General features: G+C 32.3%; 1 protein-coding gene across 4 annotated transcripts in view; it reads right to left on the reverse strand.

The window, feature by feature from the left end:
- Window positions 1-18271, reverse strand: part of LOC118195793 (F-box DNA helicase 1-like) — a 161001-nt gene that overhangs the window by 24005 nt on the left and 118725 nt on the right. For all 4 annotated transcript variants that reach the window (XR_015042565.1, XM_085821821.1, XM_085821822.1 and 1 more), the window contains exons 13-15: window positions 15473-15572; window positions 15248-15390; window positions 11361-11433 (exon numbers count right to left, since the gene is read on the reverse strand). Coding sequence is in view for 3 of the 4 variants with exons in the window: in XM_085821821.1 (XP_085677947.1) it covers window positions 11361-11433; window positions 15248-15390; window positions 15473-15572 (316 nt within the window). In the remaining variant the exon portion in view is untranslated. The remainder of the gene's footprint in view (window positions 1-11360; window positions 11434-15247; window positions 15391-15472; window positions 15573-18271) is intronic.

Here is an 18271-nt window from a genome sequence, read left to right on the forward strand (position 1 = left end):
TCTGCGTTAAAACACAACCATTTTCGGAAGTTTACTATACTTCAGCAGTTACTGCAACTATGCTATTATAAACATTCATACATATGCTCATAATATAAGCATAACGATCATAATAAACAAGAATATGAACTGACCAAGCAGAACGAGAATGCAAATTTTTAAGATCTTGATAGAAATTCAAACGTGTGTAGTATTTGGGGTGGGAGGAAAAGAATGCCGAACATACCGGAATTTTCTACTGCTTTCGCAATTCTTTGACCAATAGAACGACGAGCACCTGTCTATACTCTTCGCGCACACCAAAGGTTACGTTAATCCAGAGAAAGGGGGACAAGCTATTTTTGGGAGTATGATTCACCATCTGACATTCCATATTAGGAAGAAAGGTTGTTTATTTAGTTTCGACTTTGGTACAGGGAAAAATAGCACGTTCATTAAAAAAAAAATCACTAAAAGCAAAAAATAAGCACTAAAATAAAATAAAAAAAAAAAAAAAAAAGGCTTTAAAGAAAAAGTAAGCACCTATAAGGGCCTTTATATTTTATTTTCAAATATAAGGACTTATAAGCACTTATAAGGACCGCTACGAACCCTGGAAATGTTAGTTTATCAAATAATTTCGAATTTTGTTCACAGGAGACACTTATTTGGATAGGTCAAGAGAATTTTAAATTTCAAAATAATTAAACTATAATTTTTGATTTTATGAATTTTAGCGCTGCTATTTTACATTGTTAAAAATTATTTTTTAAGTACATTAAGACTTTTGCTATAATGAACAATAGTTAATATTCATATCCTTTTTAAACATTCAAAAAAATTGCATCTCAAATGCACATACTGTTATTTAAATGCTTTCAACATAGATTACAAAAATACTTACTGTAAGAATAATGTCTAAAATTCATACTGTAAAAAACCAAATATTTACTTTTGTAGAATAAAAAAATATAGTAGAGTTAAAGCAAATTTCACTTTTTTTTTGATAAAATCGGCTAAATACATTTACTTTGTCTTACTACTGAAGCAAATTTGCTGCTTTAAATAAATTTTTAACTCAGAAAAGTTCACTTAGATACTTCATTTCGTACTTTAATTTAATAGGCATTGTGCTTTGTAAGGAAAATTCCAATGCCATCAATATTGTTATATTATAAGTTGGAAGAAATACAGTCCACTGATGACAAAATATTTATATTCGCAGCTGGCGGCATTCCAAAAATAATAATTAGGTACTTTCTTATTTAATAAAAAGAAGCACTTGAATAAGAACTTCAAAAATATCTCTTATTTTATATGTTCCAGTTCTTCTATTCCCCTACCCATTCTAAACTACTAAAACAATTATTGTACTCTTGACACAAATTGAGATTTAAAAATATTGCAAATATAAAAAATATGTATGTAAGAAAATGAAATTAAATTGATATTCTGATTTTAAATCACTACAGACGCACTCAGCTGATCAATGTTTGCGCACATAAGTAATGATTTTGAAAATGACAATAATCAAAAACAATCTGATAACTAAGCAGTTAAAAGATTTCAGTTCTCTTTATGTGTTCCATGAGTTAATATCAGCAATGAGCAATCAAAAAAGTTTAGTTCTCTCTGAGCATTCCGTAACATTTAACATCAATATCAACACATCAAGAAATTATTCCAGACAGATCATTAGGGACAGAAAACAAAGGCTCAGTGTTGTATGGGACACAGCTATGCTGGACGGCCATTTTACTTAAACCTTCCAGGATGCGCGCTTGGCAATTTTACATGAGCACGCGCGCGTTGTATTTTTTACGACATCCGTTATTTTACCGTTTTGGGCATGAAAAATGACAGAAATCAGTGAATATTGATAATAAATTTGTTAAGAAATAAAATATTAATCTCATTATTCCAAAATACAAATGATATCACATTCAAATATAAGTAAATTATTTTTAAATTCTTATGTTAGTGAGATGGAAAGGCAATAATGTATTTCATTATAGAAAATTTTAAATTTATTATTTAATAACTATATTTTAAAATAAAAGCTAATTTTAATATTCATAAAAGACAAGTATAGATAATAAACAAGAAAAACACCTTGGTAGGAAAAAAAGTAAGTTTAGCAAGGAAATTTACTTGTTACAAAAACACACTTTAAACTAACTTTAATGTTTTTATTTATTTCTAAAAAATAAAAATAAAAGAAAATAAGGAATGGAAATTCCTATTGTTCTCCCATCCAAAGATTTCCTTGTCTTCCTTTTCTTCATGAGATAATTCTTGAAGAATTCGAGCAAAATTGGTTGCACATATATTTTTGCCATGAAAACCAATATAAAATTTACAGAACCAAATGTATTCAAATTCAAATAATACACATCAATTAATAAAAAAAAATTACAAAATATTTGAGAAAAAAATATTTTCCAGATTTTAAAACACAACCATGCGCATGTTGTAACTTTTATGAAAAAGCTGCCACGTAGCACAAAAGCCCAGTTAAAAAAAAAAAAAAAAAAAAAAAGGTCAAACGACTTCTGTTGGCACATTTCATGATGTGGGGAAGAGTAGAAAGTAGGAATAGAAATTACCTTCAGATGTCTCAGCTTTGATATGCAAAAAATGTGCATTAAAAACTTAATTTGTCTTAAATTTTTGCACATATGCACGTGCTGGAAGGTTAAAGCATTATTTTATTAATTGGTGAAGTGTAGGCTTCCTAGTTCTACATAATACTTTAGAAGATTAATATATTTGAACCATTGAGGTTTCTTTGCAGCTACAAGAAGTTTTATGAATTATTATCCTGTCATTCTGTGTCATAATATTACAGTTAGCCACTTATCTTTCAACCCCGAATTTTCTATTTTTTAAGCATGTGATTTATTTGGAAGAATTTAATACAATAATATACAAAATAATTGTGCGTAGCTTTTCCATTCAGTCTTTTGCTGCTTGTGAATTAATTTGAAAAAAAAAAAAAAAAAAAAAAAAAGCTATAGCAACAGATGAAATTTTTTAAGCCACCTTAAGAGAGATGCAGCTATTTCTAGAGCTTTTTCTTCCAAAACTACAAGCAACTGGGAGGAATATTTTGGAAATGCATTACAGAAAACTATGTCAGATATTGGAGAATATAAAACTGAGCAATTTATTTTCCTTAATTTTAAACATTTTGAGTTTTTTATCGGAATTCATCATCTGCGTTATGAGAATTTCTTGATCATTTTTAATACATTAACAATTTAAAGTTTATTTACTTTAAATTTTCATCCAATATCTCAAAACAAAGTTTTCCTTGACTGCACATTTCAATAATATCCACCACCCCCTTTTTTACATGTAAAAGCTATCATGAAAGTGAATGGAGTTATCTGGTTACGAACATTTTCACACCATCAATTTAAAGATATAAAAGAATAATTGATTTAAAGAAATGGTACAGAATCAGCTCTATTACTTTAATCTTCATAATTACCTTCCTCTAAATATAGAAGTCTTTTAAGGACTGTTTTTGAGAGAATTCTTTACACAATATTACTGAGATTAAATATGACAAAAAAATTAATTAAAGAGCCGAATAGATGCGAAATTCCTTATATATCTACATTCAAAAGTTCAGAAAAGCAAAACTGCCCCACCCTTAACAGAGATGTCCTTTACTAGAAGTGTCCATGATGAGAAGTTTGACTGTGATATCCTTAAATGTGCTACTTTAAGATAATATTTATTTACTAGCCAATAGTTACTCAATTCCACAAAAGCACTCTGACATGTAACAAGCCATCTCTATGTGAATTCAAATTAACGTGAACCAATGATATTGCAACAACCTGCAAAATGCAAAACGGAAACAGGGTTCATAGCCACATTTTAGTTAAAAAAATAAGCACCTATAAGCACTTTCAAGCACATTTTAAGAAAAAAAAATAAGCACCTGTCTAATTACATCATACACAACTGCATAACCTTAAAAATTAGACTTGTAATTTAAAATATGAGAAATGCAGTATTTATTAAGAGAGAATAAGCATTACCTCAACCATAGAAAATAATTTTTTTTTTTTTTTAAATTTTAAATAACAGTTCAATTTACAGAACTAGTTTACAATGAGAGGAAAAAAAAACTATGCAGAACTAAACTATATTATAAGATTTAATAATGAAATTTAAGTTCAAAATAGAGAAAATAAATAATAATAAGACATATTTATTGTATTAGCTTGGAACCTAATAATAAATACAATTTATCTTTCCACTCATATTGATATTTAAATAATTTAAATCTAAATTCTGAACATTTTCTAAATTTTCATTGTATATCAGTTTTCCCTTAATAGATATTGCAAGCAAAGTAATTTAAGCAAAAAAGAGGAACATTTCTGAAATCAGAAGACAGAAATTTGCTACATGCAGTCATCCTTTAACAGTAAAAGCTTAACTAAACCGCATACTTGGAAATTGATGAATATTTGGACAGTCGAGCGTAACTTGAAAAAGAGGAGCAGAGAGGGTAGACTGTAGCCGCTCTTTAGATTTTTCCGCTAAATAAATGCTTTTGACATTTCGATATGTGCATCACATAAAAATAAACCAAAGGAACTAAAAAATATTCTGCTTAGCAAGCACAGTAAAACTCTTTTAAATGTTCCTAAACAAATCTCGGACGAACATCAAAATTAATTATCTCTGCAAAATATCGCAAGCGTTATTGTGCAATGCGCGCGCTGTAATTCTTCCGTACGTGATATTACGCAATCGGAATCAACAGCTGCCGGTATTGTGAGAATAAAGAACTAAATAACTGGGGTGTTTTTCATTCTAATTTTCAACAGACAGCGAAAAAAAAAAAAAAAAGAAAAGAAAAGAAAAGGAAAAGGAAAGAAAAGAAAAGAAAAAGAAAAAAAGGTCCATTGCTTGTTTTGCAGCGAACTGTAATAGCTTCAATATTCAAGATTTTGTGGAGAAAGGGGAGACCTTCCAACCTTCGTACTGTATAATGTATTGGCCAAAAAAATGAAATTATTTTGACTATTCGATTACTTTCCCTTTATTTAAGCCATTCTGAATATTATTTCTTAGAAAGCTAATCTGTGTTAAAACACAACCATTTTCAGAAGTTTACTATACTTCAGCAGTTACTGCAACTATGCTATTATAAACATTCATTCATATGCTCATAATATAAGCATAACGATCATAATAAACACGAATATGAACTGACCAAGCAGAACGAGAATGCAAATTTTTAAGATCTTGATAGAAATTCAAACGTGTGTAGTATTTGGGTGGGAGGAAAAGAATGCCGAACATACCGGAATTTTCTACTGCTTTCGCAATTCTTTGACCAATAGAACGACGAGCACCTGTCTGTACTCTTCGCGCACACCAAAGGTTATGTTAATGCAGAGAAAGGGGGGACAAGCTATTTTTGGGAGTATGATTCACCATCTGACATTCCATGTTAGAAAGAAAGGTTGTTTATTTAGTTTCGGCTTTGGCACGGGGAAAAATAGCGCGTTCATTAAAAAAAAGCATTAAAAGCAAAAAATAAGCACTAAAAACAAAAAAAATAAGGGCTTTAAAGAAAAAATAAGCACCTATAAGGGCCTTTATATTTTATTTTCAAATATAAGGACTTATAAGCACTTATAAGGACCGCTACGAACCCTGGGAAAGTAAATGCAGAAACACACTCACTACTATTATTTACTCAGATGTGAAAACTTCCTTTGATATAAGCATAGCAATTGTCTTTTGGAAAAGACTTTGGAATGTCCTCCTTTGAACAGGAAAAATGCAACAAAACAAACAAAAAACACACCACATGACTTCCTTGTACGGAATATTAAATTATACGCATTTTTTCTTGCACTTCATTTAAACTTATTAGATTGAATTAAACCTACTTCGCCAACACTTCATAAGCCACAATAGAATAAATGCATTCTTTAAAATTCACTTTGTTTACCATAGCAACACTCTGGCGCTAGGTTTACTTAACAGTATTATGTTTCGTTCATAGTATACCTCAGAATGCACAAAATTTATATCATTTAAAGAATTATCTAATCGTTGCCACATGTTCTATTCAAATACTATAACAAAGCTAGAACGATGTATAAAAGAAATTAAGCAAACAAAACGAAAAAGAAAAAGTTTTTCACAGACGATTGAGTATTTCTCATTCAATTAATTCAGTTTTCACTTCGCGACAAGGCAAAAATACATAAAAACTCAAAATATCTGTATTAAAAATTATGAAGTAAATCTTAAACACTTATTTCCTCGAAAAAAAATTCCAGAAAGGATAAAGCATGATTTAATTTGCAATAATAAATGAAGGCGTTATTTTTCTGTTGTGAAGCTTAGTCTCTCTAGATCGGCAACAAATCTACAATTCTGCTGTTTCAAATGTAAACAAATATGTCCGTCATGTTATTTAAAACTTAACCACACTTAAACAGCTTTTAAATTGTTGATAATTGTACAAATATAGCTTATAGAATTTCGAAAGGCATAAAAACCTTAACCGGAAGATAAAATATAATTCAATCATTTTTAAAGAAAAAAAAGTACAATTTACAAACATATAAGAGTAAAGAAACTGAGATCACCGAGCCGGGTAATAGAGTCGATATATATATAAATATATTTATATACGTTTGGTGCGGCCGATTGCAACCAAAATACGAGGTGCACATCTACATGTTATAGCAGTCCTATATACAAAATTTCAACGTTCTGAGGCTACTTGTTTTTGAGTTATGCGAGATATGGACGTACGCACGTGCATACATACGTTCGTACAGACACCACGAAAAATTCTCTTCAGAATTAATTTTAAAGCAGTTTTATAATTTTTTTGAAGGAAAAGACAAATTGTTATTCTGTCCTTATGTACAGATATCACACAAAAACATCGTTAAATTGCATTCGATAGCGGTCAAAATGGATATTTTCGTTGAAATATGCTGCCTGAAACTTTTCGCGATTACAATATTTCCTTTTTACTTCGTACAAGGAAGTAAAAAATTAACTGAATAATTAAAATATTAATAATTTCATCTCAAAAGATTTTTAAAAAAGTTTCAGCATACAAATTTTTATCGCATTTATAAAATATAATTTTCAAAATAAACTCCAATTCTAATTAAATGAAATAGATGTACATCATTCTAAAGTCTAATCAAGTAAACTCTATTCACAGATCAGCATTGTTTCAACATGAGAATTCCTTGCATTTCAAGAAAATCTGACACAATCCTCATACATTCTCCCAGAAGCAAGATTGCTTGCTACAAAACTTCAGCTGTAACAGAAATATAAATAAAAAAATAAAGCACAATCATGTCGAAAAAGGGGGTAAGGAACCTGAGATTTTTAAAACTTTTGAGAGGAGAGGAATGGAGCTGATTGTCTAATGAATGTGGAAGATGATGTGTGTCTTTTAGAGCTTTTCTGATATATCCAAGTCTCTCATACCTCTTAAGCAGCTTTCTCTAACAAAGCAGTTTTTAAATGCAGTGAAGTGGTGATGAGATTCAATAACATATTATCTGCACTTCTCAAAAATGCGATGCATTTGAAAAATTTAATCCAGTTCAGATTTTCCTTTTCTGAATACACAATAATAATACTCAGTATTTTCTCTACAGAATGGGGATTATTTATATATTTAATGCCATTTCAAAAGACACTCAAATATATAAAACAGACCATACAAATAGACTAAAATTATGCATTTTTTCAAGTGATGTACAGTATGGCTCCCATATATCAGAATGATACATGGAACTGAAGCGAATAACACATAATATGGATGAATTTATATAAAAAAGACAGAGAATTACAATAACAACTTAATAAGGAAAACTGCACTGCATCAGGTCTCTGGTTTGCTAGTAACAATTACATAAATCCCTCCGTGCAACCCATACCTAAATCCTACATAAGTAGTACACCGTTTGGGTTATAATAAATTTCTATCCAATACAGGTATTTTGTGAAGCAATCATGCCCCATCACAAGTCTAAAAGCCATCACTGCTACAGATCTAGAAGCAGCAGGGATCTTAAAAATTAAGCTTTTCCATCTTTTGCTTTTGATTTTATCTAGCAATTTTCTTCATATTTATTCTCCAGTACATTCCTAATGATTCTTTTAACTTATACAATGTGATTTTTCTGTGAATGTTTGCAAATTTTCTGTGCCCTTTTTTCCAAGTAGGTCTGCCATTTCATTGCTTTCAATTCCAAAGCGGACTCGTATCTACTCCTGAATAATTCTGAAAGCTTACCTCAATTAAATCTGATCTCAGTTTTCTTCAAAGTAGTTCCCTGTTCCATTTACACTTAATGTCTTAGAACTTAAAACATGATTAGAATGCTCACAGATTCTTTGAATTAAAGTGTTTAGTGTGGATGTTCTCTAAGAAGTCAATATATTAAGTACAATTACTATGAATTTGACACAAGTTGATTTGTGACTTTGAAAAGAAGCAAAGACTTAAAATGAGAAAAATCACTGAAATATTTTTCCCCAATATGAAGGGGATTGATACACTAAGACTCATCCTTTTAGATCAAACAGCAAATAAAGCATTTATTTCAATATTTTGAAGCCTGTTAAAGATCATTTTCACAAAAACATCATCTGCATCATAGTGGGACATGACAGCTTCATCATTATGTTGCAAGAATCCACAGTATTTTAGCTCCCTCAGTTACATTCAGACCGAATTACAAATTGTGCTGTTCTTAAAAAAAATAAATAAATAAATAAAATAATAATAATAATAATAATAAATAATAATAAAAAACATGAAAGGTTTCCAATTTTACATCAAGCCCAAGGGGCTTATGTTTTGTGTGTTACTTTTATTTATCAAATATCCTGTTATTCGTACTTAAACCATTAAAATTCAGTTCAGCAGCAATATCATAAAAAAAAATTTTAAATGAGCATAGCTTTAGAATTTCCAATACAGTCTCGCGCTCTGGAGATAAAAATGTCCCCCCCCCCTCGGTACAGTGTTGCCATTGCTCACTTTGAAATCATTCGGTTTCTTAATCAGAAATTAATAAACGCTTTACAAAATATGAAATAGATAATAAAAAAATTCCAAATTTGGGATTCCAGATGCCCATATTCGGGTGGAAACATTCAATACTCAAAATTGATGGCTCTAGGTACTGTTGTTTTATCACAATGCGAGAAACATGCATACATTTATGCAGATTCTTCATTATTTAATTTCATTAAATATAATACAGAGCGGTAGTATGGCTCTAATTTTTGGTGGCAAAAATTTGAAAAGTGAACCAACATTTATAGTGAACCAACGCAAAATGCGAAAACGAAATTAATAATCCTTCTGGGAAAATTGTCCCTTTGGACTTTAAAAAAAAAAAAAAAAAAAAAAAAAAAAACTCCTTCGATGCATTCTAATTAATGCAATATTGACATCAATTACAAGTGCAGAAGAGAACTACTCTGAAACTGGATGAAGTTTTAACTCAAGTGTTTAAAATTTAATTGATCTAACCTAATTTTTTCATCACCAACAGGGTAATTACGAGCATTGGAACTTTAATAGTGGAATTATTTACAAGAAATACAAAAGTGATTCATGTCACCATGTTTTACAGTCCTTCAATATAGTCGCCAGCATTGTGTACAACCCGTTTCCAACGATGTGGAAGTCGCAGAATACCTGTAGCAGCGCCTGCTTTGTTGATAGTTTGAATGGACCGGTCTACTGCCGCAAGAATCTCAGGAACAGTTTGGAAGCGAGTGCCACGAAGTGGTTCCTTCATCTTAGGAATTAAGTCATAGTCACAAGGGCTTAGATCTGGGAAGTATGGTGGAAGGTAAAGCACTTCCCAGCCCCATCGCTTGAACAAATCAGTCACAGCTTGCGCTGCATGCGGCCGAGCATTGTCATGCAAAATGAGAGGAGCGTTCTGCAGAAAGTGTCGCCGTTTTTTTCTCAAAACTGGTCGGAGATTGTGCTCCAAAAATGAGCAGTAATACTGCGCAGTGACGGTCTGCTGTGGGGGAACGGTATGCGTTAGAATGACACCATCACAGACGTACACGAGAATCACCCTAACTTTCACATTGCTGGGTTCTGACGAAATTTCAAACGTTGTGGTGACCCGTGATGATGCCATTAATTTGATTGGCGTTTCAGTTCTGGCTGGTACGATCGGGCCCAAGTCTCATCCAGCATAATGATACGGCGTAAAAAAGCATCTCCTTCATGCTCACAGCGCTCCAGGTGGGTTCAGGCAGCATCATATCGTAGCCATTTCTGGATTTCCGTCAATTGATGTGGAACCCATCGTGAAGCAATTTTTCTCATGGACAGGCGTTCCTTCAGAATGTGCAGCACAGTCGCATGCACTAATCCTGTTTGTCCGGCCAGCTGACGAATCGCTTGGCGGCGATCACTGTCCATTGGTGCGGCAACAGCTTGCACGTCTGCATCGCTGACACTCGGACAACCTGGCCGCAGCATGTCTGCCACGTTTTCGCATTTTTCATTGAATGCTTTCACCCATCTTGCTATGGTTCTGTAAGGCAATGCAGATTCCCCGCAAGCCTCTTGAAGCCCTTGATGACACTGTCGTGCTGTACGACCTCTGGCACATTCAATTTTTATCCAACATCGTTGTTCTTGTTTTGAAAGCATCCTGACAACACTTACTTTAGACCACGAGCTAATACAAGGATCCGTTCTTTGCGTAACTCCGCATGCGCATGACGTAGGCAAGACGAGTCCTTTTGCTGAGAGGTAAGCTGTTTGCTGTAGTTTACGCGTGGTATATGCGATATTCTTTGGTTTTGTTGCGTAGCGTTTTTTCAGCTGTGCTGCCACTATTAAAGTTCCAATCCTCGTAATTTCATGTTTACTTAAACTAAACGAAGTGGCGCAACAGTCCTAGTGGGCTATAGATGTTAGGGCCACAAAAAACATATTGGTGCTCCAATATCTGCTTTCCTGACCGTGGGCCTCCTGGGGGGAATGAGCATATGTCCTGGACAAGTGGTAAGCTTGTTGCAGGAACCCCAGTGTTTAGTCCCCAAGCGAACTTGGTACTCATTTTATTGACCCATTCACGGAATGAAAGGCTGAGTCAACCTTGCCCACATCGCAGCTTTAGCTTCCCTGCCCCAAGTGTTTATTCCCCAAGCAAATTTAGTACTCCTTGCCCACCCCTGGTATCACACCCAGACGTGTGGTGCCATTGCACAACACACTAGGCACTGCACAATTGGGTCATGTATACTTAAGAATACAAAATATTTAATTAACAAATGAAAGCATAAATAAAAATAAAAAATTATTAACTATGCATTACCTTTTTTATCAAAAGTTTTTCCATGCAAATTTAAAATATCCAAAATCTGATCCAGCGCATAACTTCGGATTCCCTGAAATTTAGAATTCTTCAGTTAAGATAAAAAGAGGGTGTTGAATTTGTATTTAACAATATAAGAAATTACTCAAAACATTTGAAGTCATTTCTACATATAATATTTAATACTACAAATTATATCATTATCATTATAAGGGCACAGCCCTGATCCTCCTAGCCAGCACAAGCCGATGATATGATAAAAAAATGGGACTGGAGAGAAAAAAAAAAAATATAAGAAAAAACATATAAAGTTCAAAATCTGAGTCTCAGTGCCGAATTCCAATTATATCTTTGTTTGTATTCATAATCTTCATTATTGTCTCTGCAAATTCTTTCAAATTTGAATAGTACCTTTTAAAATCTTCCTTTAAATTCTATCTATATTTCTCTCTTGCACTCTGGGTAAGCGTACATTCATCGACGAAATGCCTAGCATCCCCAAACTTATCACATATTAAGCATTTATCATTATTCTGTAGATGGAACCGATTAAATTAAGCCGGGAATAGCCCATGATTAGTCAGTACCTGATTTACATCAACATTATTTATAATATTCATCTTGTTTAACTTTATATTTTCCCTTAACGCTTTTTTATTATTAGATGACTCCCAGCAAAAATTCCATTCTGTATAAATCCAGTTTTCCATTTCAGCAATGGTCTTGCACATTTATACATGTATATCACAAAATAAAGAACATACATTTAGAAATTTTATAAATGATACAAAAGATATGAGTGAATTTGAACTCTATGCAAAACATGTTTAGCTGTGAAAGACAGCATCATTTTACAATATATAAGTAATGAAGCAAACCTAGAAGTACTGATGTTGTAGAAAATTCATTACAGAGATATGTAGAAATATTGATGGTGTGGAATTATAGATTGTAAATCTATAATTAAGATCAATCTGGCAGTCAAAGCAGATTAAAACTTCATGTTTATTTAAGTAAACATGTTGGGGCCACAAACAACTTGGCACTCTACTTGTGCCTATTTGAAAACGTCTGCATTTTTTATAGCTTTGTAGTAAAAAGAGAAGCAGCTAGCTGCAGTCTAAGCCAAAAAGCAAGTAAGTTGCATTCACACGGTTCATAGCCACATTTTAGTTAAAAAAAATAAGAATTTTAAGCACTTATCAAGCACATTTTAAGAAAAAAAATAAGCACCTGTCTAATTACATTATACACAACTACATAACCTTAAAAACTAGACTTGTAATTTAAAATATGAGAAATGCAGTATTTATTAAAAGAGAATAATCATTACCTCAACCATGAAAAATAATTACTTTTTTTTTAAATTTTAAATAACAGTTAAATTTACAGAACTAGTTTACAATGAGAGGAAAAAAAACTATGCAGAACAAAACTATATTACAAGATTTAATGATGAAATTTCAGTTCAAAATAGAGAAAATAAATAATTATAAGGCATATTTATTATATTCGCTTGGAACTTAAATAATAAATACAATTTATTTTTTCACTCATATTGATATTTAAATGATTTAAATCTAAATTCTAAATATTTTCTAAATTTTCATTGTATATCAGTTTTTTCCTTAACAGATATTGCAAGCAAAGTAATTTAAGTAAGAAAAGAGGAACATTTCTGAAATCAGAAGACGGAAATTTGCTTCATGCAGTCATCCTTTAACAGTAAAAGCTTAACTAACTCGCATACTTGGAAATTGGCAAATATTCGGACAGTCGAGCGAAACTTGAAAGAGAGAAGCGGAGGGGGGGGGGTAGACTGTAGCTGTTCTTTAGATTTTTCCGCTAAATAAATGCTTTTGACATATTGATATGTGCATCATATAAAAATAAATCAACAGAACTAAAAAATATTCTGCTTAGCAAGCACAGTAAAACTCTTTTAAGTGTTTATAAACAAATCTCGGACTGAACATCAAAATTAATTATCTCTGCAAAATATCACAAACATTACTGCACAATACATGCGCCGTAATTCTTCCCTACGTGATATTACGCAATCGGAATCAACAGCTGCCGGTATTGGGAGAATAAAGAAATAATAAATGAAAAGAAAGAGACTTACAAATCTGGGGTGTTTTTCATTAGACTGCGTTAAATTCCTGGAATAGAATCATTCTTCACTTGGGTTGGTAGACGGCAGAACTTTTAGTCCTATTCAATCCAGATTGGAAAGTAACAACAACAACAAAAAAAAAAAAAAAAAAAAAAAAAAAAAAAAAAAATAGTCCGTTGCTTGTTTTGCAGCGACCTGTAACAGTTTTAATATTCGAGATTTTGCGGAAAAAGGGGAGAACCTCCCAACCTTCGTACTGTATGATGTATTGGCCAAAAAAATTAAATTATTTTGACTGTTCGATTACTTTCCCTTTATTTAAGCCATTCCGAATATTATTCCTTAGAAAGCTAATCTGTGTTAAAACACAACCATTTTTGGAAGTTTACTATACTTCAGCAGTTACTGCAACTATGTTATTATAAACATTCATACATATGCTCATAATATAAGCATAACGATCATAATAAACACGAATATGAACTGACCAAGTGGAACGAGAATGCAAATTATTAAGATCTTGATAGAAATTCAAACGTGTGTAGTATTTGGGTGGGAGGAAAAGAATGCCCGAATGTACCGGAATTTTCTACCACTTTCGCAATTCTTTGCCCAATAGAACGACGAGCACCTGTCTGTACTCTCTGCACACACCAAAGCTTATGTTAATGCAAAGAAAGGGGGAAAAGCTATTTCCGGAAGTACGATTCACCATCTGACATTCCATATTAGGAAGAAAAGTTGTTTATTTAGTTTTGGCTTTGGCACGGGGGGAAATTGCGCATTCATTTAAAAAAAAAAAAAAAAATCTTTAAAAGCAAAAAAATAAGCACTAAAAACAAAAACATAAGGGCTTTAAAGAAAAAATAAGCACCTATAAGGGCCTTTATATTTTATTTTCAAATATAAGGACTTATAAGCACTTATAAGGACCGCTACGAACCCTGATTCAGTATCAAAACTTAATTAGTGATGAGATACTCAACATCTGAATTTCAGACTTTGTACCGTATATTCTTTAGGATATTCATAATATGATGCTATTTTCATCTTATAAAGTCTGAGATCCATAATTATCAGGACTTTAACAATTCTGGATTTTAGATTAAGAGTTTAAATCTAGTAAAATGGCATGTAGACATGGTAACCCTCGTGTTTCTCTTATTGATTAGGTCAGATAAAGGAATGCTAAACCTGCAACAAAGCTGGTGCCAGGCAGCAAAAATTTTAGAATTTAAAAGAGCATCGAGCAGCAGAAGTTAGGGATGACACAACTGTTAGAACTTAGAAGTACTGGGCAGCAGAATTTCAACGCAACAATATTTTTAGAATTTAAGGAGATACCAGGCAACAAAAATTTAGGATCTACAAAGATTGCACCAGCTGGCAAAATGCATAGTGCTTCTCCTGCTACCACTCCATCATAACCACTCAAGGGCCAAAAATGTGACTCTGGCCAACATCTATATAAAAGTAATCAATGCACTGTTACTGGCTACACTGCATATCCCTAGCCCATAGGTGTAGTGTCCACCCCGGGGGAGATGCAGATATTAGATTATGCTGGAAATTGGAAGTCAGGATTTTAGACTCAGTATTCTATAAAATTTCACTTAAAGATCAGACAATGAATTTATCCTTAAATATGATCTTGAACGAATGAGGCTCACATAATTATTTCTTATGGTTATTAGCTTTAACTATCTCTAAAACAAGCAGCATTAAACTGTCAAATTCTAAATCAAGATCAATAGTTTAACTGTAAACTTACACCAGCAAAAGCACCATGAATTTCAAGAGGTTCAAAGCTTCTTCTCTGCTTTGTACAGCACAGTCTGATAACTTGTTCAAGTAACTCCGAATTGCTTCTGGCTATAACTGCATACTGTCCTTCAACTTCACCATTAACGTAAGCTATTAAAAAAGGACCAAATATTATTCTTTTAAGGAAGTTGTTATAACTATGCTAGTACATTAAAGAAAACATGAAACTCACAGGGTTTAGTATTTCCAACAAGTGTTTCTGTAGTATAGCGTCTTAAATACTCTAAACAGCATGAAGCAATATATGCAATTTCAGGTCCAAATCTAAAGGACTAAAATAAAAATTAATGAAAATGGAGAGAAATATATGCAAATGAGTAAAAATACAAAAGCAAAGTTTAATATTTGAAAAGTCTTATTTGCTCTATGGATGACTAAAGTAATTAATTATAAATAAGTAGGCAATTAAAACAATGCAAGTGTCTACACATAGTGATACATGTAAGACATTTTTATTGTTCCAAAAAATAGTTTTTCTATAGTGTCAATGCATCAGGAAACAATTACTTAAAAAAGCAGCATTTTTAGTAAACATTTAATCTACACATATTAATAATATAACAGACAACTTATTAATCTTTTTATTACATAGTTTGAAAAATAAAATAAACTAAGAAGCACTTGTTTATATGTAACTCTGATTCTCACTGAAAACTCCAAAATCACATTTTTAAATCACAGTGATAAAAATGCATGCACACATAAGCCAGAAATAAAAAAAAATATTTATATATACATTTTCTTGCAAAAACATCGAAGCACCATGAAGGAAGTAGTTGTTTTTGATGAAATTGAAAATGTGTACAGCTCATACACAGATAATAAAATGATTAAAAAATCAGGGTCATAGTACCTGTTCATGGCTCACAATCACCCGAGTATTCAAATTAGTAGTTGGTCGAACCGCCCCTGGTGGCAATGCATGCTTGAATTCATCGAGGCAAGAAGTGGTAGAGGTTCCTAATCTCATTCTGAGACACATTCTGCCTGGCGTTCATCAGCTGTCGCTCCAGATCTGCGATATTTTGTGGTGCCTGAATCTGGCGGCCTACGATGTCCTAGACATGCTCGATTGGTGAAAGGTCTGGTGACCTTGCGGCCAAGGAAGAGTATCAACCACATGGAGACAATCCAGAGATATGTGAGAAGTATGTGGCCTGGCATTATCTTGTTGGAAAATGGCCCCAGGATGACGTGCCATGAAAGATAATGCAATCAGCCACAGGATGGTATCAACATATCGTTGAGCTGTTAAAGATGTACTATAAGAATGACTAAAAAGATGACCTGCTGTCATAAGAAAATAGCACCCCACACCATCACACTAGGGGTTATCCGCTGGCCCCGTCCTCTCCCATCACGAACATGGCAGTCATCTGCTTCAAGAGTGAAGCGGGATTCATCGCTGAACACTATACGATGCCAATCTAATGGCAACCAAGATGATCGGCTGCAACACCACTCCAGACGACTCTGCTGATGTTGTGGGGTCAAAGGCAAATGTCTTTAAGGCCTCTGTGAATGTAACCCCGTTTCCGACAAACAACAGGGACAGTGAAAAGTGGACGGAGCACCATAACTTGGTCAGTGACTTTTACAGGTGTTGCTCCGCCGCACTACTGTACCCCGCTGGGCTTTTATTTGGCCCGCATCGGATGCTAGTCTACCAAGACTTTTACATAGAAATTTTACATTAATACTAGACTTACGTATTGAATATACAATTACAGAGACACTACAATTATTACAAAGAAATTGATCTATTAACAAAAGTTGGATTATGGCAGATTAATATAACATAATTACTTTGAACATACATACAAACTTTCATTGTACATTGTACTTCATACAAACAATATATTTACATATATTATTACATATACAAACAATATATTTACATATAAAAACAATATATGTAAATATATTGTTTGTATGAATATAGTATATCTAGTTACATCAAATGACAATAAACATCGTTTTAAAGAACTAATTGGGGAAGATTTTTTTTTTTTTTTTGGTGTGTGTGTGCATCTTATTATACTTAGTTGAATTACTAACAAAGTTCCGACAAACAACATGAGATGGTGGATGGTACCATGGAAGGTATAGATGTGGCTGCAGTACATTAAATAGCCGACAATGATACCGTGGGAGTGGTTCAGGCCTGGCAAACAATCATCTTATCTTACCTCACATTTCTGCTCTTTGGCCTTAGGGCTGTGGAGTCGGTAGGGAAAATGACCGACTCTGACTCCTGGAATTTTAAAAACTCAGACTTCCTCATATATATATATATATATATATGTAAACAAAATTGCTTCAGAATGTAAATGATATTGTAGATTAGTTCGCAACAATAATTAATTATTTATTTGTTTGCATTAAATTTCATTTAAATTTATTAACTTTAATTTGTTTTTTACGAATAGAGAATGTTTGTTAAATTCAAATTTCATTCCTTGCAGCAATGCTGCAAGAGAATTATTTAAAATTAAATTTAACTTTACTTTATTCTTTTGAAGCAATTTTGTTTGTACTTAGCAGTTTTTAGTGCTAATTACCTAGTTTGCTTCTCTTTTATCTTTTTTTTTTTTTTTTTTCCTTCTTCAAAATGCAATTTCAAGTTCTAACATAGTTTGGTTTTCTTTAGTTTATGAATTATAATTTTTACACTTAGTTTTTTTAATTATCTGTTTAAATACAATAGCTTAATTTAGTGAATTAAATTAGCAATACCATTTAAATTCCCAGTTTTTTAATTTTAATACTTGCACTTGATTTACGTATGCTCTCAGAATTTAAATGATATTGTAGATTAGTTCGCAACAATAATTAACCATTTATTTGTTTGCATTAAATTTCATTTCAATTTATTAACTTTAATATTCTTTTTACGAATAGAGAATGTTTGTTAAATTTATATATGTAAACATATGCACATGGATTACAGCTTATTTTTTTAATATAAAAG

Source organism: Stegodyphus dumicola, chromosome 8 (assembly GCF_044657685.1).
Source record: "Stegodyphus dumicola isolate Sdum_Otavi_A_Nest chromosome 8, ASM4465768v1".
NCBI lineage: Eukaryota > Metazoa > Arthropoda > Arachnida > Araneae > Eresidae > Stegodyphus > Stegodyphus dumicola.